General features: G+C 39.5%; 1 protein-coding gene across 1 annotated transcript in view; it reads left to right on the top strand.

Moving 5' to 3' along the window:
* Nucleotides 1-26,861, top strand: part of PATJ (PATJ crumbs cell polarity complex component) — a 325,629-nt gene that overhangs the window by 245,587 nt on the left and 53,181 nt on the right. Inside the window, exons 30-31 of the mRNA XM_051999546.1 lie at nucleotides 4,129-4,201; nucleotides 16,715-16,814. Coding sequence (XP_051855506.1) covers nucleotides 4,129-4,201; nucleotides 16,715-16,814 — 173 coding nt within the window. The remainder of the gene's footprint in view (nucleotides 1-4,128; nucleotides 4,202-16,714; nucleotides 16,815-26,861) is intronic.

Below are 26,861 nucleotides of genomic sequence, written 5' to 3'. Positions count from 1 at the left end.
AATGAGGAGACCCACTGGGATATAAAGTAGATTTTGGAACTAGAGACCTGGGTTGTACTTTCAACTTGGCTACTGTTCTGGTAACCTTTTCAACAAATCATAACATCCCTGGGCCCCATTTCCTCAAAAAATGGGTATAATAATGCCTTGAGTGCCTTACCTCCTGGCTTCTTTGGGCTGCCTTGAGGTAGCATCTTTCAAACACTTCACAAATAAATGTCAATTATCATCATGTGTTCCCCGATCCACTATTGGGTTCTAGCCCTCAAGTTTCAATTATTAAAGATTCTTTTTATGAATGGATTGCTAATATCTTATGGGTTATTTACTATTAACACCAGAAAAGGAAAAATGATCAAATTTAAATATGGGAGGGTGAGTGAAGGAGATTGAGGAGTCAAAGTTCATATCAAGATTATGACCTGGGATGCCAGGAAGAATGGTAGAACTCTCAAAAGCAAAAGAAAAATTCGGAAGAGAGATGAACTTAAAGGAAAAGATAATGAATTCTCTTTTGAAAATATTGAGATTGAGACGCCAAAGGACATACACTTAAAAATGTCTAGTAGGCAGTGAGTTTTATGGTAATGATTTATTCTCAAAAGTGGTTTTCATCTTAGGACAAACAAGATGGCCATTGGTTGAGGATGTGGGAGGAGCAATGTTTATTTAGGCAGTGGTTGAAATGGTAAACTCTTGGATTCCTTCCAACTATAAACCACTGGCACTGTATTTTGTGGGTCCCTTCCAGGGGTCTTATTCTTCAGTGGTCAAAGATGATGGATATCTTCAGTCACAATCTCTACCAAGCAGTAAAAGTGCTGGGTCACTGAGGCAATGACAACTCATCCTTGACAACGTCTTCTCGGTTTTCCCCTGTATTTGCCTGAGCCCAAAGTCACAGGATTCTGATAAAGGCTTTGCAATCCTTATGTCTAGCTTAGGAAACAAACTACATAGAAAAAAAAAAATGATCAAAAGGAAACTAAGTCATTTTGGGGAAAATTTTAGATTAAAATGCTTTTAGTGAAATTCTATTATATCTTGGTGTATTTTTTATTCTTTGTTCTAAGAGATGGCTCTTTGGGGATGGGAAGGTAGAGAGAGCTATATGGAAATCAAATGACATACAGATAAGTAGAGAAATGTTCCACCTGAGTTCACACTATGCTCTAAATCCTTTGGCCCTGACCAAGTCACTTGATGTCTCTCAACCTCAATTTTCTCTTCCTTAAAATGGAGAAAATAATCTTCCATAATTTAGCGAGTTTTTGTGATGATTCAATTAGATATGTAAAACATCTTATAAACCTTAATGCGCTTCCATAAATGTTAATTATTGTTAATATTATCATCAGTAAAATGTGAGTCAGAAAAAAATGAAACTGTGAGGCTGAACTGATTCAATTAAGACCATGGATGCTTGGGTGGGGGAGATTTTTGGTAGGCAGACAGAAAAGGAGGCATAAAGGATGCTGCAATTTGAGCTGTATCTAAAGGGTGGAATTGTACCGGGAGCCTAAAGGAAGGGGAATTCTGGATAAAGCATTAACACAAGTGCCGGTTTGTAAGTGGAAATACACAAGGCCTCTTTATTATCCAGTCAGAGCCCAGCCAATGGCAAAGGGTTAATGAGGGGGAACCCTGAGGCATGAGGACAAAGGGGTTGGGTGATGTCATATTTAAAGGGCATGGGCAACAAGCAGAAGAATCCAGCCTAGCCAGCTGATATTGGCTGTTTGCTCGCTATCTGGGGTGATGTATGAACTCACTCGGTCCATTCAAGTTTCCCCATGGTTAGACCTGGCCAGGCCCTTGTCCCTGGCGTGTGAGTTGGACTGGTTTCTTTGTAGAAGAGCTGGAGTCCATGGAACATCTCTCATGAGCCTCAAGGTAATCGTTCCCATCACGTGTTCCAAACGAGCACCCCAGGAGGGGTGATTGCCCCAGAAAATTTCCACCCGACTGGCAGCCAGTGAGTTCCTGCAGCCAGTGTGCGCCTCATCCGGCTAAGCAGGTTTCAGCCCCATCTGTTGTTCTGTAGCTGGAGATGCAGGAAAGGTAGAAGGAAACCGCCCTTCACGGTACCGACTGTCTGCACTGTGGCCTTCCCCATCAATCACCTGTCCTGCAGATGTGCTCCCACACCCAGGATTTATCAAGCACCTCCCAATCCCATCATCCCCTGCTGTGGAAGTGCAGGGAATGTGGATGAGCCAGGAGGGGACAAACAGCCAGCTCAGCAGCTCCTTCTCGCTCTCTTCCTGCCAGAGTGACTCCCAAGAGTTCAGTGGGAACTCACGGTTACAAGCCCCCACTCCAATCTTTTTTTCCCAATGGGGCTAAATGAGCTGATCCTTGCTCCTTCAAACAAGCATGGTTTTGTCAGTCTGTGTTTTTTTCCCCTTTGCCAGTGCGTATCACAGTCTGCTCTAGCATAGTACATCATTGTAGTGCTTTGTTTTAAAGGGCTGCTATGGCTGAAAAATGGGTTCCCTTCCAGCCTACGTGGTGATGAATAAACCTGCCTTAACTGGGTTAGTGCTTGGATGATGGACATACAGTTAATTCATCACTGGGACTCAATTTCAAGCCTTTCTGACTCAACAGGACCTGCTCTACTTTGCATTCTGCTGGCATCCCATCAGGATTGCCTGTGTATCACCATATGTAGCACCTGGCGTGTAATAGGTGCCTAATTAATGCTTGTTGACGGATTAAATGAAGCATTAGAAAAGGAGTGTGGTAGAAGAGAGGCATTAATGCATTTATAAAATGATCGTGTTATCAATCAATTAACAAGTGTTTAGGGCAGTGTTGCAAAATCGCAAGAATACTGAGTGTAGACTCAAATCTTGGGTTCAAATCCCATCTCTGATGTTTCTTATTTAAGTGACCCTAGTTGGGCAACTTTTCCTCTTCCTTGGGGAGGCTGAACTTACTCATCTACCCAATGAGGAGGACGCTGTGTTTATGATTCTGTTGAACACCTACTGTGTACCAGCTGCCACACTATGCACTGGCATTGGGACAAAAGGGAAGTAATTCTGTCCTCAAGTAATTTACAGTCTGTTGGGTAGACAAATGTGTTCTAATATGTTACTTCATGTGTATGTCTGGTGGGTACATAAGTGTAGATTGGATACACGTGGGAATATTCAAAAATGGAACCATTCCATGGGGAGGACGAGGTACTAACTGTCAGGAAGAGCCTCACGTTGAATCTTGTAGGAAACTCGGGATTCTGAGAGGCAGAAGTGATGGAGGAGGCTTGGAGGAGCATCCTTGTACGAGTCAGACAGTCACACAAAGAAATAATGTGGCTCAAGGTTGGAAAGGATGTCTGGGGGTAAGGGCAGGATTTGTCTTTTATCCAGTAGTGGCAGGAGGCAGCTGTAGTTGGTGAAGTAGGGAGTGATAAACTGTTGCCTAGACTTGAGAAACATCACAGACAGTAGCAAGGCCGATGAATTAATGGAGGAAGAAAGAGCATTCAGTGTAAGGGGAGATTTCGGGAGAGACGGAAGTGACCTCGTGGTAAAAATGACAAGATGAAGCAACTGAGAGTCAGATGAGCTGCCTGAATCTTGGACAAGCCACCTGTCCTTGGCTCGATCTGCCACTGGGGATGGGTTGTAGCCTGGGAAGTCCTCATCATTGCTCTTCTCCTGGCTCATCTAGAGGTCTTTAACAGAGGCTGGACGGAAGTCTGAATGAGGGTGGGATGGTACGGGGAGGGCGATATTTTTGGTTTCAGGTCCTTACTCAGCAAGAATGGGCTAACCCCATCTTCATCATGTCAGTGTTTTAATGATAACATGAAATTTCCTGTATGTCCATACATGTCTGTGTATATTCCTAACTGATGTGCGTGCTTGGATATATCTATATCTTTATGTATGCATGTGTATATGTATGTATATAGACAAATTGTATACAGTACAAATGTACATACATATATACATATATGTTTATTATATATATATATAGAAATATACATATATACACTTATAATATATAAAATATCCTTATAGTCCTGTGTACCACAAACTGATTGTGATATATCAGCAATTTCCCATTTCATACATAATGTACTGATTTTGCCTTTTTGTTTTTAACACTTTACAGAAATGAAGATGCAGTCAATCAGATGGCTGTTACACCTTTTCCATTCCCAGTCAGCTCTCAGTCTTCTATCGAGGTAAGGTCATTCTTGATCCACCTTTAGGTCATTAGGTGATCATTTTGATAATCATTTCGAAAATAGAAATTAAAGAATTGGAAATTTCAGTTCAGCCTTGAATCAACCTCCTTTTTCTCCTCATTATGTAGCATTTGACAGGATCAGAAATTTACAACCGGAGAAGCCCTTAGATGGTCCCTTAGAAAGGACTTCTCATTTTACAGATAAGGAAACTGAGGCCAAGAGGCAAAATGACCAACCCAGAGTCCCTGCAAGTGACAGAACCAGGGGTCAAACTCCTCCTCCTTCCATGGATATCACAGATCTAGTCTAAATATTGTTTCATCTTTATTTCATCCTTTTTTATAAAATTTTCTGGGTTTGTATATGTTTTATAAAGTATGTACCTTCATACTTTATATGCTACATGAATATAATTTACAACAATTAACAAGCATTTATCAAGCATCCATCATGTGCCACTGTACCAATGGCAATGTGCCAAGATAAAAGGATATAAGAATGAAACAATCTTTGCTTAAAAGAAGCCTGAATTGTAATAGGAAAGATCACAAAGAGATGGGTGTTGTTTTAAAAGGATTTTTCTCCTTGAGCCAGTAGGGAACTACTGGAGTTTATTGAATTGGAGAATGACATGGTCAGAAGCTTAAAAGGAGTACAAGATCACAGCATTTTTTGCTAAAAGATTATAGATTTCCCTCTCTTACTTCATACCTTGTGTTAAGATTTAACAATTTTTTTTCAGAAGGGAAAGGTTCCTATCTAACACGTTACACCTTTCACTCAATACTTTTGGAACCCTTTGACACATGTGACATGACCCTAGGAGCAAGGGTTTTTCAACACTTAATTACTAGAGGAATTGAAATCCTGCAGGGCCAACATGAACTCCATCTACTCAGAGGGGTTGTTTATATACAAACATGTCTGCTCCTCCTCTCCAGAGAGAACCTGATAATCCCAAAATATTTTGAGAAGACCAAATTCTTCCCTTGTATTTATAGACTGTCTTAGATCAATATTTTGCCTTTTGTGCATTGCCTAGACTGGGGCCCATTTGGGCCACCTACAAGTTTTACCCAGAAATTTCATCCTTGCCATTGGGGGGGTTTAAACTGCATGAAATTTTCTAGTCTACTGTTTTAGCAATGACAGACTTTGGGTCAATAAAGATATTGTGGGTAGGGTGCAAAAGCAAAGGGTGTGTCAAAGAGAGATCCTACAAAAGTAGGAAAATTTGGGCAGGTTCTGACAATCCTCTGTTCCTGCACTTTTTGGTGAATGAAACCCATAAATAAGGGAAATCACAGCTTTGTTGTTAGGTGGCTTTTTTTTTTAAAAGCTTTTTACCTGGCAAGCCCTTCCTTTTTATTTTTACATGCATATATTCCAAAACAAAGCTACATCTGCTCCCCACCAAATACTCCCCACCAAGCCAGCTGGTTTTAGTTATCTTCATTTGTATAATGCTAGCTTTGTTCTCCTGTGGGAGAGGCATTCATTCATTTATTCATTCATTCATTTGTTTCTTTCAGTTCCATGACCAAATAACCTATGAGATCCCCATATCTCCTGTCCTAAATTTATTGCTCTTCAGTAACCTCAGTTTGTATTAATTGATCTCATGCTAATTTTTCTCCACACTTTGATTTCTCTTTGCCCCACTGGACCTTTCTGTGGCTAGCAGCAGCAGCAGCTATAGGTGGTGGTAGTAATAGTAGAAGGAGGAGGAGGAGGTACTAGTAGTAATAGTGGTATTGGTAGTAGTAGAAGGTACTAGTACTAGTGGTAGTGGTAGTAGCAGTAGTAGCAGCAGCAGCAGTAGGTACTAGTAGTCTTAGTGGTAATAGTAATAGATACTAGTAGAGATAGTAGTAGGTAGTAGTAGTAGTAGGTACCAGTAGTCTTAGTTGTAGTAGTAGATACTAATAGTAGTAGTAGTAATAGGTACTAGTAGTCTTAATGGTAGTAGTAGTAGATACTAGTAGTGGTAGTAGTAGGTAGTTGTAGTTGTAGTAGTAGTGGTGCCAGTAGTAACAGCAGTAATAGGTACTAGTAGTCTTAGTGGTGGTAGTAGTAGTAGTGGTAGTGGCAGCAGTAGTAATAGCAGTAATAGGTACTAGTAGTCTTAGTGGTAGCAGTAATAGCAGTGGTGGTGGTGGTGGTGGTTGCAGTAGTAACAGCAGTAATAGGTACTAGTAGTCTCAGTGGTAGTAGTAGTGGTGGTGGTGGTGGTGGTGGTGGTAGCAGTAGTAACAGCAGTAATAAGTACTAGTAGTCTTAGTGGTAGTAGTAGTAGTAGTAGTAGTAGTGGTAGTGGTAGTGGCAGCAGTAGTAATAGCAGTAATAGGTACTAGTAGTCTTAGTGGTAGCAGTAGTAGTAGTGGTGGTGGTAGCAGTAGTAACAGCAGTAATAGGTACTAGTAGTCTTAGTGGTAGTAGTAGTAGTGGTGGTGGTGGTGGTGGTAGCAGTAGTAACAGCAGTAATAAGTACTAGTAGTCTTAGTGGTAGTAGTAGTAATAGTAGTAGATACTAGTAGTCTTAGTGGTAATAGTAGCAGATACTAGTAGTGGTAGTAGTAGTAGGTACTAAGTAGTCTTAGTGGTAGTAGTAGTAGATCCTAGTAGTGGTAGTAATAGGTACTAGTAATCTTAGTGGTAGTGGTGGTAATAGCAGCAGCAGCAGTAGTAGTAGGTAATAGTAGTAGTAGTAAGTACTAGTAGCAGTAGATACTAGTAGTCTTAGTGGTAGTGATAGTAGTAACAGCAGCAGCAGCATTGCCAGGGCTTGTGCTCAGCACTTTGTGATGATTATCTCACTCCTCAACAATCTTGGCAGGAAGGAGCTATTATTATTATCTCCATTTTGCAGGAAACTGAAGCAAACATCAGTTGAGTGATTTACTCAGGAACATCTAGCTTGTAAGTTTTTGAGGGTAGATTTGCACCCAGGCCTTCTGGTCCCTCAGCTTCCTGCTCTTTCTTCCTCACACTGTGGCTCATCCTCATTTCTGGCTATCTGCTATTCTCCATTAGGACAAGAACTGATGAGGGTTTCATGCTTCGCCTCTTGCGTTTACATTTCAAAGGTTAGACTAATGGCACAAATGGGGGACAAGGATCATGGATCCATCCACAATCGGTTTATCCATCTCAACCTCTCATTTTACTGTTGCTACAACGCGAAGGTGACCCGCCTTAGCTGACGTCAAACGAGTAATCTCCACAGAGCCGATATCCAGAGTCCCTTGGTAGACTTCAAGGGCAGAATTGCTTCTGCTATTCCTGTCTACACATGGGTTTAGATCAGAGAATCAATACAATATTGGCAGGGAAGCACAGAACTCATCCAGTCTGATCAATCTTCCTCATTTTACCAATAAAGAAACCAAGGGAGAAGTCACTTCTCCAGCGTCTAAATCCAAAGTTTAAATACCACTTCTCTATTTCCAAAGTAGAGCAGTTTTTCAACTGTACCATATTGCCTCCTCATCAGGGAGATCACTATCATTAATTAATAAGCATTTATTAAACACTTCCTGTTTACACCACCTCCTCTTCCCATCCTCCATGCCAAAACTCCCTGCTTATTTTCTAATGAGAATGAGTTCACATGAGAACTGTCATATATCCACCTCTTAATTTAATATACCTCCTGCTTTCTCTGTTTTTAATATGGCGCATACTTACTGCTTCCTTTGCTTATTTTCAACATGGTCTTTACCTGCCTGGTTCATGCTATGGTTGGATCAGAGATTTTTTCCACTCTCCCCCACTTTTTTTTTTCCCACTTCTTCTAAAAAGATTTGAAGGCACTACTACATTAAGCCTCAGCCCAAATGGGATGGACATTTGGGGACAAAATCAGAGCATATAGGCCATCTAGAGGAAGCAGAGGAACCAGATCTTACCAGATAACCACAATTGTTGGTCCACAAAGTCATTGCTGAGTTTCTTGGCCCCTGAGGAAAAAAAAGGGAAACAGTATTACACACTTTTCATTTTCTGATGCACAAGAACTACCAAAATCATTTTTAGAAACAATTCTATTTTCCCCTTTGGCGTGAAGTCAAGAGACAGTGAATTACATTTTCAAGGTCCCTTTCAACCCTTAGATTTCTACAATCTGACTTATATTCATCTGTCAGATATTCTGAACTCTAAAACAAATAAATAGCATAAATCTTGCAATACTTGTTTGGTATAAGAGAATATGTATGGGGTGCTTCTTAGAAGTTTCTCCCCTATTCTTTGAGCCTGCAGCCAGGCTGTATTTTTAGCCCCTCAGATTGAGCGGAAAGAATCAGGCAACACCAACAGGCATCATATTAAGTTCCTACTCTATACAATTATCCTCTTGGCAAGGAGTTTACATCCTAGGGAAATGGATTCTTCACTTTTTCCCTGGTGTAGCCCCTTTGATGATCTGGTGACATCTGCCGTCCTTTTCTTGAATCATGTTTTTGAATTAGTAAAATAAATTATATAGACTCACAAAGGAACACGGTTACAGTAAAATAGATTTATCAAAATGTTTTTGTTGGTTTTTTAAAGTTCATGGACCCCAGCCCTAGTTAGGGGGAGAGGTCATTCATATGTGAATATAGGAATATCACATAAATAATGGAAGGTCATGGGTGTGAGAATGAGAAGCTGTAAGAACCAAATAATGACTGCAGTGGGAAATGTCGGAATAATGAGCCCCCTTTTTTCAGCTCTGCCCTTTACTCTCTGGTGACGTTACTTGTTGCCAAGTAGTACGCAAAGAAATGCCAGGACAGTCCTGGGGCCTCAAGGAGCTCCTCTTCCCACAGAACGTCTCCTACATATTGCCTGAACTCCAGTTAAAATTCCGTCTTATCCAAGAGCACCTTCCTCCTGTTGATTACTTCTTACTTATATTGTCCGTACATAACTGTTTCTGTGTTGTCTCCTCCATTAGACTGTGCACTTCTTGAGAACAGGGACACATTTCTTGGTATCCCCAGTATACAACATAGTAGCTTGCACCAGGAGGTGCTTAATAAATGCTTGTGGATCTGACTACAACAAAGTTTAGGAAACTGAGGCCCAGAAATGTTAGCTCATTTGTCTAAAGTTGAGCTGGGCTCAGCAGCAAAGCTGGAAATAGCCACACATACACACACACCCCTCCCCTTACTCTCTTTCCCAGACTCACTATTCCTTTCCCTGCAACTAACACTCTCCTTTCTGCATGTTCTTATTAGCTCAGTCTCCTCTCCTCCTCTTCCCCCCCCACCCACCTCAATCAAACTTCCAGTGGTTCCCTAATGGATTTCAGATTAAATCTAAATCCTCAGTTCCACATTAACATTCTCCATGAGCTCCCCACAACCCCCAGGGCCTTTCTCTAACTTCATTTCTCATTATTCCCCAGCTTGATACTGGGGACGTACAATGCTTGTTGAATTGAATTAAACTGTTTATTGAATTGTTGAGACTGGGAGACAGTCTGCCCTACCTGGTCAGGTCCTGGCTTTTGTTAACTGTCTGTCTTTTCTCTTCGTGAAAGTTGGGAAGGTTAGCCAATGTGCATTGTGCTGTAGAGATGGCAAAGGAAGGCCTTGGAGCTAAGAAACCTGGGTTTGCATCCTGTGTCTTTCTTCTTTCTCCTCCTCCTCCTCTTTCTCTTCCTCCTTTTCCTCTTCTTCTTCCTCTTCCTCCTCCTCCTCTCCTTCCTCCTCCTTCTCTTCTTCCTCCTCCTCTTGTTCCTCCTCTTCCTCTTCCTTCTTCCTATCCTCCTCCTTATCCTATTCCTCCTCTTGTTCCTTCTCTTTCTCCTCTTCTTCCTCCTTTTCCTCTTCCTTCTTCCTGTCCTCCTCCTTATCCTATTCCTCCTCTTGTTCCTTCTCTTTCTCCTCTTCTTCCTCCTTTTCCTCTTATTATTTTTCCTCCTCCTCTTCCTCTATGACACTTAATGCCTATGTGAAACTTCCCTCTACTTTCTATAAAATGGGATATTCCCTGCCTTGCAGTTCTGTTATACGTAAATATTAGCTTTTATGTCACGTTTTAGTTATCATTACATCTATAATTACAATAGCAAACATTTATAACACTTTAAGATTTTAAAAATCTTTTTTTATATTTGATCAATTCATTCCAATATGATTCCTTTAAAAGATGATAACCAGGGGCAGCTAAATGGCACAGCGGATAGAGTGCTGGCCCTCAGGAAGACTTGAGTTCAAATCCAGCCTCAGATACTTAATACTTCTTAGCTGTGTGACCATGGGCAAGTCACTTAATTCCAATTGCCTCAGAAAAAAATAGAAAAATAAAATAAAATAGGAAGATGATAACTAAGATAATTATTTAGTCAATTAGAAATAGGAAGTGAAGCATAAAACAGGGAGCTATCATGGTTTAAGTCCATCACAGAATCCATATAAAAATGGAATTCCCTAATAATGTTGAGTTCTACCAGATGCCATTGGCAATGACATTGTGCTGATGGCACTGAGCCCTGGAAGGGGCTATAACCTCCTCAAAGAGATCCACAATCATTCAACAGTCTAACCATTCACATGAGAAAAACCAAGAGGATAACAAAAACCTATTTTGTGGACTGTGACACGCTTTGGACGCACATACCATATAGCTGGTCCAGTAGGATGTTCCTCTTGAACATTCCCTCCAAGGGAAGAGCCTGGAATGAAGGAGGAAAAGTAGAGCAGGCTAAGTTGCTTTTCAGAAATTAAGTGTTGTTTTTAGTCCCTTAACTTTTCTGAATCGTTGTTTCCTAATTTGTGAAAAATACTCGCTAACACATAAATCTCAAAGGGCTTCTTGTAAGAGGTGATGTAGGTAAAGTATTGAACAAATCTTAAAGTACCATAGAAATTGCTATTTATTATTTCTATCTTTTGTTATTTTTTAAAAGTATTTTTTCAGGATAACTAGGTGATGCAGTGGATAGTGCATTAGCCCTGAAGTCAGGAGGACCTGAGTTCAAATCTGGCCTCAGATACTTAACACTTCCTAGCTATATGATCCTGGGCAAGTCACTTAACCCCAATTGCCTCAGGGAGGGGGGGAGAATATATTTATATTTATATATATATAATTTTCTTCATCACTGTTGTAGAGAATACCCACAAGTGAATTTGTGGATGCATTGAAGTTTGGCTTCATTAATTCCTATTACTTCAGTATACCAATAATTGCTTATTATTCACCAGCTGCCAACCCTGGGGAATTCAAACATGGTACCCCATGGATGGCAACCAAGGAACCCAGGCACTTGGAAGCACAGATGTATAATATATTGGGGAAAGTATCAGTCATAGGAGCTTGAGCACATGAGAAAACTGAGCCTCAAGAATATTAAGGAATCTCAGTAACTAAGCATTATATAGCATAAAATCTTGTGATCCCAGGTTTAGAGCAAGAAAGGAATCCAAGGGTCACCATAGTCCAGTTCCTTCATTTTATAGGGGAAGAAGCTGATTTAGTCAGACAATCAACATCTGTTACATACTTACTGTTGTGCACGGGCCTGGGGATACAAAAAATGGCAAAAGGGAGCCCTCGCTTACAATGTATCAGGAGACAATATGCAAGTTTCTATAGCACAACAAATTAGGTAGGGGAGAGATTGGACACAGAAAAGGCAGTGCAATTTAGAGGGATTAACAACAATTTCTCATGGAAGGTAGTCTTTTAGCTGGAACATAAGGAAGTTGTGGACTGTGGTCTAAGGAGATAAATTTATGGACTCTCTATGATTATGCATCATAAAACTAATTTAGATTATAGTACCACACAGCCATAGATTTAGAGCTCACCTTGTGACCCTGAACATGTCCTTTGACTTCTAAGCCCCCAGCCTCCAGCCCTCTATAAAATAGCTTCTGAGGAAAATCCTATCTTCTACAAGAAACATTTCCTTATCCATTTATTTAGCTCCTCTCCACTGATTATCTCCCACTTATCCTGCCTATAGCTTGTTTTTCCATGGCCATTTCCATGTTTTCTCCCCCATTAGACTGTAAGCTCTGTGAGGGCAGACACTTTTTTTTCTGTCTTTCTTTGTACCTATCCCCAGGGCTTAGCACAATGTGTACCTTTTTGCCACCCTATGTGTGGTTTTCTTGGCAAAAATACTGTGATGTTTTGCCATTTTCTTCTCCATTGTATTAAGGCAAACAGAGATGGTCACTTTCCCAGGACCCCACCATTAATGAGTGTCTAGCTTTCTATTATTGAGCCTTTTATATGCCTGGCATATAGTAGGGGCTTAATAAATGTTTATTGACTAATTGATTTTATCTCTCTAAGATCCAATTTCAATATGAGCCCTTTTGTTTTCCAATTCTTCCTCTGTGAGGAAGGTTTGTTTTTTTGCGTGTGAATATTTAATGAGATGGAGCGGGTCTGGAAGAGAGAGAGAGGGGACTATTTGCATAATTTCCATTTTACCTTCCATTGTGCAGAGCTTTTCCAGAATGTTCCATGGCCTTATAAATAAATAAATGGAGGGAGGGAGAGGGGGGAGGTAATGAGATTTGTCACGTATCGTAAACATGGCTCTGCCAAGAGAAATGTCTGGGAATTTAGGCTGACAATGGGAATAATAAATCATGGGGGGTTACTTGAAGGGAGACGAGACTTTGGATGGAGGGCATGGGGAAGAGTGTGCAATAAAGAGCCCAAGCTAAATGAAAAAGGACAAATCCCGAATGTGAAGGATGTGTGGCTGGAGCGATCCTTCACTTGGTTTATGTAATAAACTCTCAAGGTAATTAGAAAATGAAGCAGCTGGGTATTTTCCCAGACTCTTCTCGCTTTTTAAAAAGGAAGGAAATGGATGAAATTGGCCAGACCACCAATATGTTTGTTTCTGGGTGATTCTTCCCTCCCCAAAGAGCAGCTTCTATTTCCATAACCCTTTAAAAACCTTCCTTGACAACACTGAGTCAGACAGTGCTCGCGTTACTATTTCCAGTATGCTGGTCAGGCACCTATGACACCCGGAGGAATGACCGGCCCATGGTCAATTTAATAAGAACCTACAAGACATTGGGCTGAGAATTCTCAAAGTACAAAGGTGGATGGGTTCTCCAAGTCTCTTTGGTAATGAATCAACCTTGAGCTCCATTCCGCCATTGCTAATGGGTACAAGCTGACAAATGACCTTAAAACCCATATACAGCTTCACAAAAGCACATCTTGCTCTCCCGGAAGGACACCAAACAGTCATGAAAATCAGCATTCTCCATAACTCAGGCAGCATTAATTCATCCTCACCAGGCTCTAGCTGCTCTGTCCTAAGACTGCTCCATCTTCTTCCTCTGGTTTTCTTATGTAACTAGTGAATATGTCAAAAACAAACCAATAAATAAAATCAACTCCTGAAACCTGATTCTGGAATCTTAAATAATTAATTTGCCTCTATTTTTATTTTGATTTTCTGTCACAATGTTTTGACTGGAAAAAAAATATTTTCCATAATTTTGGAATGCCCAAGGATAATTTTACAAATACTTTAATATAATTTCTGAAATATTCCTATATTGTGTTCCCAAATATAGAATGTTTGGGAAGAAAGATAGCTAGATTTGTAGATGGATAAAGAGCTAGATTTGGTGTCTAGAGAGATGTAGGTTCAAATCCTTCATTTGACATTTACTAACTGTGAGACTAGTGATTATAAGTTTCTTAACTTTATTGAACCTCAGTTTTTTTTTATCTGTACAAAGAATTTGACTAAATTGGTACTTGGTTCAAGTAAAATAATAACAATAACAATTAACATTCATATAATTAAGATTCACAAAACTCTTTTACTTATGTTATCTTATTTGATCCTCAGAAAAATTCTCTGAGATATCAGCTATGATTACCTCTATTTTATAGAAGAGGAAACTGAGACCAAGATTAAGAGGCTTGCTGGGGAACCCATAGCTAATAAGTATCTGAAGTAGATGTGAATTCTCCTATTTCTCCCTCTTAAGACCAGCATTCTTTTCACCATAACAACTAACTTTCTAAAACCTGGGTCTAGGATCATCTTAACATGACAGGTCTTATCCAGATCTCTTCTATGAGACTAAATGTTCCACCACTTTGATTTCTCTGTGAGGAAATCACCAAAGAGAGTGGCTTGATGAGGAAGGTTCTTGTAGCCTGCCATTAATGGTTCTAATTCTATTCTGAATGAATAAAAAACCTGCAGTAGGCACCTACTGTGTGCTTAGAGTAGACTAAACAAGGCAACAGCAAAAGCAATCTCTGCCCTCAAGGGGCTTCCATCCTAATAGGGGAAATATAAGGGAAGTATTATGGAAGGGATACTTCAGTCTAGAAAGCCTTTAGGTTAGCGAGTGAGGCCAAAGGGCAGTAGACTAATATCTTGAAACAGTAGCAGAATTGATTTTATAATGGTCCATGGTCCCAGAATTAGAGGGATTCAAGATGGTGTCTCCCGTGTTTGTAGAGTGGTTAGCATGGAAGCAATAGAAGATGGAGTGGGGCAAAATATGATTGAATTTCCTCTGAGATTATGGGCTTGAAGAGGCGGTCACCATACAGAAGAACCAGGGATCCAGAGAAGTTCCAAAAACCATTAACTGGTTTTTGATTTGGGGAGTAAAGCTACTGGCAGGAACCCTATGGAGAAGGTGGGTGGAGATGAAGGAGTTAGATAATAAGCATTAAGACAAAGAAGGGCAAAGAAGCATTCAGTCTAATAGGGAGACTGCATACAAATGACTATTTACAAACAAAATCTACATGGGTTAAATTGGAAATAATCAATAGAGGCAATCCTCCTTAATCCATCTTAAACCTTTTGGCTTTTTATAGAAGATGAGATTTTAGCTGGATTTGAAGAAAACCCAAAGGTAGATGAGAAGGAAGGCCATTGCACTTGTGAGATAGCACTGGACAGAACATTTTAGAGGCAGAACAGTGCCAGCTCTTCCGAATGTGAAAAATAGATCATTTCTCTGAACTTCTGCTTGTTTTTTCTTTTAATCTGTAAATTAGAGATAATACTACTGAAGTAGGTGATTCACTAGTAACCATGAACTTCAAAAAGATGTTGAATGTGAAGCACATTTATTATTATTATTACTACCACTACTACTATTGCAATGCAAATCCAGAGATGTCATAGACTGAAGCTTGCTGTATTTGAGTCTTATAAGATGTATTTAATGGCAGCTATGCCCTTCTGAAAAAGGTTTTAGGGAAGATTCATTGTATTGGAAACAGATTGATGAAACTAGAGAGCATCCTGAGGAAGCTAGGCAGGATGGGGAATGTACTATAACAATTTAAAACCTAGGATAAAGGGGTGCTGTTCTTGGAGTTTTCCTGAGGCACTTAATAGCTATTTGACCCTAGGGATTTCTTCTCTCTGTCATCCTTAATTAGTACCTATCTTCCAGGATTGTTGCAAAGATCAAATATATGTAGAACATATTGCTAATTGTAATACACTGTGTGTATGCATGTGTATGAGTGTGTGTATATATATATATATTCTTATATGTATACATGTATGTACATATATAGAAATCTATTCATGTATATATTTATTTATTATCTATTTACATATATCACGACTTCTTAACCTTTTTACCATTTGTGATTTCTTTTCACCCAAGAAATTTTTATGTAACTCCTGTTATAAAAATAAGTATGTAAATCACACATGTACTGATAAAAAATCATAGTTTCATGACCCCCACATTCAGTTAGGGTCTTGAACCACAATGTAAGAAGCTGGGGAATATCTAAGAAACATAGATATTTATGTACGTATAAATATGTATTCATGTATGTAAATACATATTCATCTTTGTATATTTACATATGTACTTACTATATATAGATGATAGACAATTAGATAGACCTCAGTTATCATATAGACCTCATATCATTATGAAGCACTATCAGGACTATACTATCATGGGAAGGGCCTGTGTTAAGGTGTCTCTCTCAAATCTTAAGTTAATGTACAAATATATTATTAATGTACTTTTTGCAAATAATCATTAGGGGTTCCCAGCTTTGTGACTATAGCAAATACTATAGCCCCTCAGCCTCAGTTTAGTCATCTGAGAATCTTAAGGTGCTCTAAAAATACAATCACCTCATTATACATGGCAACAAGATTATACGATGATCAATTCTGATGGATGTGGCTCTCTTCAACAGTGAGATGATTTAGACTAGTTCCAATAGTCTTGTGATCAAAAGAGACATCTACACCCAGAGAGAGGACTGTGGGAACTGAGTGTGGATCACAACATAGGATTTTCACTTTTTTGTTGATGTTTGCTTGCATTTTATTTTTTTTCTCATTCTTTTCTGGTTTGAGTTGATTTTTTTGTGCAGCAAGATAATTGTATAAATATGTATGCATATATTGGAATCTATAATTCAGTGAATTATTTCTAATGGATTTAACCTTATTGTGAAGCGTGCTTTTTTTTTTTTTTTTTTGAGTGAAGTCTTGTCTTTTTCATCTTTTCCTCTTAGGATCAGAGTGGTCCAGAAGCCATAAGCAATGAAGAAGGAACCAATACTGAAGTTGATCTAAAGCAATTATTACCAGAGAGTGACCGTATCCAATTGGTACGTGTTCCTGGAATCTGTGTCTCGGTTCCAAATAAATTATGCATTTCTTTATCCCCATTCAAATGAGATCATATATGGCAAGTATTTTGTAGCCTTTAAGAAATACCTAACAGTTAACTTATTTTTCTTCCAAAATCCCATTCTCCCCGCCTCCCATTTTTCTGATTAGTTTCAATTCTTATGTTGCTATATTTTGTTTTTATATATCTTACATTTTCCAGTATGTCCCATTCATTCCATCTATAAATTAGAACACAGAATACAAAAGAGGGAAATATACTTCAACACAATTAATCACTGTTTCCAAAAAATCTGACCATATACAGCATATCAGACCCATAGTCCTCCACTTCTGTTTTGTCTGATCCAGAATTATTGACTTCAGTAAGTATGTGCAAGCCTATGTGATAAGCATATTTACCTTAGATTTAAAAACACAAACTTATTTACATTTCTAATACAGAGTTTTGTTTGTTTCTCTCAATGAAGACTTTTTATCCTTGTTATAAATTTCTCTGAAAGGAATAAAGGAGTAACTAATGTGATTGATGGTAGGGATTGGGAGATGCAAAGCAGCCTAAAGTAGATTGATTAGAAAAGTCTTTGGTCTAATCTACTACTTGAGATGGATGGTCAGGGATAGGATAGAGAACTGAAATCCTTGACAGGTTTCCTCTGTCCCTTTTCTCTTCTCTCCTCCCCCATCATAAATCAGTTTTTCAAATAGCATCCTAGCAGATGAATCCAATTTATTCATTGACAATTTAGCCTCATTTTCTCCTGCAAATTTATCTTCAGGTGTGTATGTGTGTGTATCCGAAAAGATCTTGACAATTCAAAGAGCAATGGTTCAAATAAGAAAAGAAACTTTTTAGCAATAATTGTGAAGTTGTACAATCAGATTTTTAAAAATCCACAAATGTTAAACAGAAGTTTTTTCTAAGTACTCAGCAGATGAAAGTCTTGGCGGGGTTTGGTGGAATACAAACTCAATATTCGTTAACAATTTGACATTGTAATTTTTCATTTGTTTCAGTTTTGTCCACTCTTTGTGACTCCATGTGAGGTTACCTTTGCAATAATAAACTGCTATTTCTTTCTCCGGCTCATTTTACAGGAGGCAGATTGAGGTATACAGGGTTAAGTGACTTTTCCAGAGTCCCATAGCTAGGTCTGAGGACAGATTTGAACTTGAAAGATGAGTCTTCCTGACTACAAGCCCAGTGCTCTATCCACTGCATTACCTAAGTGCCTCCACTTCATGATGCTCTGTGTGTTATATGTTGTATAACAAGGATACCAGCAACAAGATAGTTTTTATCATCAAGATACTTACATTCTACTGGAAGGTTGACACTTAGTGATGGGTAGTAACTAGCTGATGATCTTTGTGTTCATGGCAAAAATAGGATGGTTGAAAAAGTGGAGCTTTATATTGAACATTTTGGAATACAAGACTTGGAATAGGATGGAATAACTGTGTCAAAGTATATGAATAACTACCACAGAGCAAGGGTTTGACTGTGTTCTGCTTGTCCCCACTCATCAGAAGTAGCTGTAGAAAATTTAGAGGAAAAAGAGTTTGCCTTGCTGGGAAGAATAGTTTCCAAGCCATGCTCCCTCCTTAACCATCCTTTTAAAATCTTGAGTCCCAAGGTGGTCTTTACTGCCCCTTCCACTCCATAAAGTTTCTGTAGGTGCTCAGATCCTCTCAAATTCCCACTGCCACATATGGAGAAAATGCCAGAGTTCACCAGGAACAGCCTTCTTGGTTTCTACAGATCAATTCTAACATCCATCCAGTATTTTTTAAGAGCTCTTTATGTGCTAGTTCTCCATGAAGTCTTTAGGAATACAAAGAGAAAAATAAAGAATTTCCTTTCTACAGAAAAGAGTCCCTTTGGTTCTAGTCTTGGGGACCCCCCAATCACCTTTTTTTTTTCAAAGCTGTTCCCACACAACCTCCTGGTTTTAAACAAAATTCATTATGTCTTTAAGTCCAATAAAATGGAATTCTACCCTTACTGTTTATGATTTCAATGAATCCTTTTTTAATAGTTGCTCAGAAAATCCTGTCCTTGATACTTGCCCACATCACCTCAGGTCAAACCTTTGGTCTCAGTTTTCTCTTATTGGAAATGATGACCTGAATCAGTATGTGCTCCCATTCTAGATCTATGACTCCTTTTAGCTTAGGATCTAGAAAGCCCTGGACTACCCATCTAGTCAGTTAATCAAAGAATTGACCTTGAAACAACTCTCTGCTCTGTGCCAAGCAATGTGCTAAGTATTGGAGATAAAAGTGTGAAGCATCAAGCAGTTTCTTATTCTGAAAAGAGTTTACATTTTAATGGGAGAGACAAAAAGTACATTTAAAAATATATCTAGCATAAAATAAGATTTATAAATACACATATACACACTCTTGGGAGCAAGGCAGAAAATGGGGGCTTGAGTCGCATCTTAAAAGAGAACTATTCTGTGAGGCAGGAGTAACAGGGAATGGCTTCTGGGGGAATTGCAGAGAGACAGGAGCTTTAACATAAACAGAGAGGCCAATTTAGCTGGATCACAGAGTCGGGTAAAAGAGAAGGGAAGGCTGTCCAATGAGGTTAGATAGAAAAATCGAAACTAAATAGATTTTATTCTGATACACCTAGCTGGTGCTGATCCAAAATCAGGAAGGCTCTGCTAGTTCTGAGATGAACTTTTCATTTGCCAGGAAAATACATATTTAATCTCGTATATCACACACTATAATGGTAATTAGGTAGCACAATGGATACTGTGCAGGGTATCCTGCTTCAGTACTTACTATCTGAGTGACCCCAGGTAGTTTACTTCATCCTGTTTACCTCAGTTCCCTCATCTGTAAAATAAGTTGAAAAAGAAAATGGCAAACCGCTCTAGTATCTCTGCTAAGAAAACCCCAGATGGAGTTCCCACAAAGTCAGATGTGATTGAACAACAACATATTTGATTCTAAAGGCAATAGGTAACTAACTCCAAGAATTTGGTCGAATTTGTGAGTTTCATGATCTTGCCTTAGATAATGAAAAATTACTCTTCTCACAGTGTGTGTGTGTGTGTGTGTGTGTGTGTGTGTGTGTGTGTGTGTATTTTATTGTTCCTTAAGGACAGAAGATTAGAATCACACTTGTTTCCTTTTTAACAACATGGAGAAGATTTGATCATTTTTTTCTGTTTACTTTTTTGCTGGTTGTGTTTGCCTCGATAATATCGCTTCACTGGCGCTATCTGAATTTGAACAAAGGTTTTTCGGAAGTTAAGCTTAATCATTTCTGATCCAGGCTTAATTTCTCACCTCTCTGCCTGTTACAGTTGATTAGAAATTGTCCCTAAGAGCATACAGAGTGTTCCCCCTTATGTTGTAAATATAGTGTGTGAATAATTATGTCTGCCATTCAAGCCTCAACTGATTTTCTCTTTTCTTAGACCTAAACTCTAAGGAGGAAGATCTTGCTGTTTTTACTTGCAAAATCTTAAGCTATGTTCTCAAAACCAGTTTTCTTTCTAATTTACTCTCCATCAGCAAGCTGTCCAGGAAGGGCTGTTGCCATGTAGGGACCCATTCTGCCCCAGAATCAAAGCTAAAAAATAAATGCATGTCCGCACCTCTCTCCCCCTTCCCCTCCCTCCCATGTGTCAAAATCAAGATCCTAAAAATTCCCTTCTGGCATCAGAAACAAGCCAGTGTGTTTCTCCTAAGTGACTTCTTTAGAACACAGGTATTGTTAATTTGCTGAGTTCTCGCAAGGAGACACAGAACATGGTTCACAATTGATTTTCTTTATATCTGGTACTTCAGAAAATCACTTGAGAATGATAAATTTCAGTTTTTCTTAGGAATAAAAAAAAAAAAACAATCAAGGCCCTATCGAGTCCATATTGTATGTGGGAAATGTTAAAGGAAGATATTTGGCCTCCTTTTCCAAATTCTTATTGTTCCTCATTGAAAAGGAAGGGAAGAAAAGGACCACCCTGAACAAGACAATCAGACTCCTTTAGATCTAGAAATCAGGAGTGGATGGGTTGGTGCAGTAGATAGAGTATTAGTCCAATAGTCAGAAAGACCTGAGTTCAAATATCTTCTCACATGATGCCTACCTATATGACCCTGGTCAAGTCAATTCATCTGTCTGCCTCAGTTTCCTCATCTGTAAAATTTGGAGAAAAATAATGTTTATCTCCAAAGGTGGTTGTGAGGGATCAAATGAGATAATACTTGTAAAGTGCTTAGGACTGGTGCATCCTAAGCACTAGAGAAATATTAATTGATAATAAATCTCCACAGGATATTTGCAAGGGCATTTCCATGGGAAGTTGGGAATAGCTTCTATAGCTGAATCTCTGTATTTTTGCCCCAAAGAAGGATTTTTCCTGCTCCCTTTCTGTCCTTAAGAACTACCTTGAAAAGTGATTAATTTTCCCTTTATTCCTTTATACCCCCACCTCTGCCTTGGAAGTCTTCAAGCAAATGCTAGATGACCATTCATTAAGCATGTGATTAGAGGATGGTGTTAGTATATGTGCTGCCCTACATGGCCACTGTGGTTCCTTCTTACTGTTAAGTCCCATCTGTCTCTCAGGAGCATAAACTTAGTCCTATGAAACCTCAGCTTTCTTTCTGGTATGGAAGAAAAGTGGTTATTATGGAAGTAAGGGAGAAAGGCAGTCAACAAAATTAAGCAAAAACACAAAACTATTATGTTATATACATATATTGATATTCTCTAATTTCTCTTTTTGACCATGAATCCATTGTGGAAACATTTCTCTTGAGGGTAAGGTCACTGTTCTTTGGGAATTTTTAACAATCCCTTATATATTTTAATTATCAAGTTTTTATCTATCACGTTAGTACTTTGAGAGCTCTTTAAGGCCATGAGTACCATTCACAAACAGGGCCTTCTCCAGTCATCCTGATCTGTGTCTTGCTGCTGGATCAGATGGCTCTAGAGGAGAGAATGAGCCTGTGACTTTGCAAAGCTCACTCTCCCTTCAATCCAATTCGCTTGCAAGTGATTATATCACCTTCCTGATATCCTGAGTCTCTTGGAGGACAAAGGATAAGTGCCAAAAACATTAACAAATCACAATACTTGGGAGTTACAAGGGACTTCATTGGCTTCATTGACTAGGCTTCTAGTCTAGCCTACCACCAAACACCACTGTGACATCCCTACCAAATGGTCCTAAAGCATCTGCTTGGAGAGATCCAAGGAGGGACAGCCCATTCTTTCTTGAAGCAGTCCACTGAGCCATTGTTAGGAAGTGATTCCCACCAACAAACACTAATTAGCTTTTCCCCACTTCCACCCATAGGGCTCTACTTTTGACTTCCATGTGACTCTTTCATACATTGAAAATAGCTTCTCTTCTCCAAGATAAACATTCTATTTCCTCAAGTAAGTCTCAATTAATGGACACAAGGCCATTCTCTATCTTGGTTCCCCTTCTCTGGACACCGTTCTGTTTTTCAGCCTCTTTAAATTAGGGCACCTAGAACTGAGCCCAGTATTCCAAAGGTTCAAAGTATATGGTACACAGTGAGGTGGTTGCTTCTCCATTTCTGGAAGCTTGGGACTTCCTAGTAAGTAGGGATGAGCTTAGGTTTTTGGGCTACCCCATCAAAATGACGACTGATCTCAGGATTGCAGTCCTAGATCTTTTTCAGACAACTGTTGTCTCTCCAAACTTATGTTGTGTGAGTGTGTGTGTGTGTGTGTGTGTGTGTGTGTGTGTGTGTATCAAGATGAGAGACTTTACATTATGCTCTAATGAGATGGAACCCTAAATAGAGATTAAAAGTCCTTTTGGGTAGAAATGTAGCTGGTTTGAATCTTTAACAGAATCTTATAAAGGTAGAAATATGGTCATTCGGTAGGAAGGATTGCAAGGGAATTTCAGGGCACAATCAGCTCATCTAACATTTATTTGGACAAGAATCCTCTCTGCTCCCAACATGTGAGCATCCAGACTTCATTTAGAAATCCATAATGGAAATCTCATTATCCCCTGACATAATCCATTCCTCTTTCAGGTACTTATAATTATTCATTTTCTCCCTGATATGAAGCTTCAATTTTCTCCATACACCATCTACTCACTGTTCCTTCTGTTGGGTCCAAGGACACCAAATTCTTCCTGTCCATGAAAGTCCCGTAAATACTTGGAGACATCTACTGTCTGTCCCACCATCTCCTACTCCCCCTCTTCTACCTCCCCCTCCCCCACATGTACTTAGTTCTACTAAGAAAAGGGTAAGTTTTCTGTCAGAAAGAAGGAAGAAATTTTGGTTGAAAGGGTCATGGCTATTGAGCAGCATGGCTTCCTCTCCACTTATGGACATCTTTTCTTCTAAGCTTCCAGTTGCTTTTCCTTCCTTTTCCCCTCCCTCCCCTCCAAGATCAAAGTGTTCTCTTCACTCTCAAATTTTCCTTGTTTATGAGGTTAAAGAAGAGATCCAGATTCTCCCTTTTTTGCTCTTTTCTTTTTCCTCCCATGATCCTTCTATTAGACCGGAAGCTCCTGTAGGGCCAGAACTGCTTTATTTTTATCCTTCTATCTCTAGCACTAGCAATTCAAGCTAATTTAACCAGCGTTTATTAAATGCCTACAATATGCCAAAAACTGTGCTAGGTGCTGGGACTACAAAGACAATTGAAATGTTCCCTGCCCTCGCCAGGTGGCCACAGTGCCTGACACACAGTAAACATCCAAGAAATGTAGGTTAGCATTTGCTGGGGGGGTTTCCCTCAATGGTATTTCATCTTTCCAAATACACGTAAAGATAGTTTCCAATATTCATTTTTGTAGGATTTTAACAACAACAATTGACTAAATCATTTTAGCCAAATGATAGCCTCGTTTTACTCATCTGTAAAATGGGGATAATCCTAGTTTCCTAATTGACCTTATCATCTGACTTTTTTTTTAAGTACCTGGCCACTTTATAGCAATTTAAGATCAGCAAATATTGTTTCATTTTCTCCTCACTACAACGCTGGTAGATACAAGCTATTACTATGTCTATTTTTACAATTGAACAAACTCAAACTGTGGCAGGACCAGGATCACAGAGTTGTTAAGTGTTTGAGGAAGGATTCAGGTATCCAACCCTTCCTACTATCCTACCAAGAGGGCTTAAAGTTTGTTTGAGTTCCCTGGGACAGTGAGGTTTGAAGCATTCTTGCTATCGTGCTAAACCTTTTTGGAACTGGAAATCCGGGTCATTCAGCCACTAAGGGGAAGTGGCCCTTCCCTGCCGAGAGCAAGAGCCTACGATCTAGGTTATGTTCTGAAACCGAGGTTTTGTCTCCTTTCCGTTTCAGGACGAGGCGCCCCCGATAGTCGACCATATTCTGGCAGCAGATGAAGCCAAGGGTGGAGAACCCCTTCCTGACACTGTATGTACCTGTTCCACTCATCTTGGTTCATGGGGGATTCATGGGGGATTCATGATTGCTCGGGGCTGCCGCCATTGTCATTCACAGCCATGTTGCCTAAGGGCTGCACCAAAGGGAGAAGACCCAAACCCTCCCACTTTGGACCCGAGTTCTCCCTTGTAGATCCAATCCTGGTCATCCCCATCCAATACATGTGGCTTTAAGTATAGCCAGAGTTGAATCTAGTTTAAAGCATTGGATCCTTCATGTAGGAGAAGCTACTATTTGCTTAGTTTACTTGGAGTAGCCTGGAAAGCCACAGCTCCAAATCGGATCTAGTCCCCTTTTTGAGGCACAGACCCCTTCCTTGAACAGAATTGGGAAAGCCGTGACCACTTAGAAAATGAAGTCTTGATTTCATTTTTAGAAAGACAAGGAGTACAGTTATTGAAAGAGAGTTTTCAAAATATTAAGAACCCCAGCTTGCTGTGCTCTAAACAGGGATTCTAACCCGATGTGACAGCCCCATCCTTGTCATCCCCCTTCCCCGCACCCTCACCTGCCAGAAGCTTTCCCAAGCGGCCTTTCATCTGCACCTCGGCACCAACTCATGACTCACCCAGAGCTGGTATTTTTGTCTTCTCTATCTGGAAAATCTGGAAAAGCTGTAAATGACTTGTCCAAAATCACACAGCTAATTACTGGCAGGGGTGCGTTTGAACCCAGCCTGTGCAGGCTGATGTAACATGGCCCAGGTGCCTCCCGGGCCTCCTGGTAGCTGTTAAGTTAGTGACTTCTCCAGCGCTCGCTTTCCTCTCCTTTGCCTTGTCTCCCACACTTACCTCATTGCCACAGGCCAGATATAGCACAGTGGCTTTATTTTAATGAAAAGAAGTAAGCTCAGGAAGTGAGAACTCTGAACCCCTTGGGCTTCGTCCAGCCCTGTTGGACCTCTGCCCTTCTCCAGTCTGACAGGGTCCAGCTCCCAGCCTTGGCCCTCTAATGTCCCGGTCACCTCAAGGGCTCACTGGCCCACGTGAATGTGTGCCTTAAGGTCCTTCTGAAGCAAAGAGCATCACGCAGAAATCAGCGTGCTTCCCCTTGCCTTTTATATGGAAGAAACAGGTCTGGAGACACAGGGATCTAGTCACAGAAATGAGTTGGTAAGCGACTGTCCCCAAAGCAGCCATGGATAGATAGATGGATGGAGAGAAAGAGACAGACCGAATGGATAGATGGATAGCCACATAGTCAGATAGATAGAAAATAGGGGGATAGATAAATAGATGCAGAGTATAAAATGGATAATTAGATAAAGATAAAAAAACAGATAGAATAGAAATAATAGGTGGCTAGATAGATGGCTAGAATGGATAGATAGAAATAATAGAATGGATAAATAGATAGGAAATAGATGGGTAGAATAGATAGAATGGAGAGATAAATGAAAGATAGAATAGAATAGATAGAACTAGTAGATAGATAGAGATATAGATGAATAGAATAGGTAGATAGAAAATAGATGGATAGAATAAATAGAAAAGATAGGAAATAGATGGAAAGAATAGATAGAAAGGATAGGGAGGTAGAAGATAGAATGGATAAGTAAAGATAATAAATGGATAGAATGGATAGATAAATAAGAAATAGATGGAAAGGATAGAATGGATAATTAGAAGATAGAAAACAGAATGAATTGGTAGAGATAATAGCTGGATAGCTAGATGGATAGAATGGTAGATAGAACAGATAAATAGATTAGAAAATAGATGAATAGAATAGATAGATTGCATAGGTAGGTGAAAGAATAGAATGGATAGATAGAATAGATAGATATTTGCCATATATATCTAGATCTAGATCTAGATATATAAAGTTTAAAATGTTCCGTATAATTATATGCAACATCTGTATAAATATAGAGAGAATTTTTATGTATTTTCACTGAGGGAAAGGGTGCTTTAAAATTCATATTTGTCATTCTGTTTTAAGTTGTGGCTTTGCCTGGGTTGTTCTATTTAATTGTAGCACTCTGAGGGGGCATATAACCCAACCCCCTGTCATTTTAGTTGGGGAAGACGAGGTCCCAAGATAATTAAGGCGCATGCTTAAGGTCAAAAAAGCTTCAGCTATTACTCTGAATAATATATTCTGATGTTGTGAACATTTTGGAAGATTTTATTTGTCCACGTTCTCTGAAGACCTTAATCTGTCTCATTTGCCCCATGGAGTATACAGAAGAATCTAGATCAAATCCTGACTCCCACTTAGAGTTTTGACTTTGGTCAACTGACTTATTCCTTCTGGGCCTCAGTTTGCTTTTCTGTTAAATAAGTGGATTGAGAAGCCACAAAGTGAAGTGGAAACAATCCCCAAATTTGGAATCAAAGACTCCGTTTACTTGCTACTTGTGAGCTTTTGCACAGGTTGTGTAACTTCTTCGAACCTCCATTTCTTTCATTAGATACCTGGCCCGCCGTGGCTCTGATGACTCTAAATTATAAAGCCAAAAGGCATTTTTGGGGAAGTGAGTTGGATTTTATTCCATTTAGGTCTAGTTATTGTAGTGACAATTTTAAAGATCCATTTATTAAAATTTTCTTCTCCATTTCAAATCCCACACTTGGGGTTTCCCCCCC

Source organism: Antechinus flavipes, chromosome 4 (assembly GCF_016432865.1).
Source record: "Antechinus flavipes isolate AdamAnt ecotype Samford, QLD, Australia chromosome 4, AdamAnt_v2, whole genome shotgun sequence".
Classification (NCBI taxonomy): Eukaryota; Metazoa; Chordata; class Mammalia; order Dasyuromorphia; family Dasyuridae; genus Antechinus; species Antechinus flavipes.
This window is presented reverse-complemented; position numbering and strand designations above follow the sequence as displayed.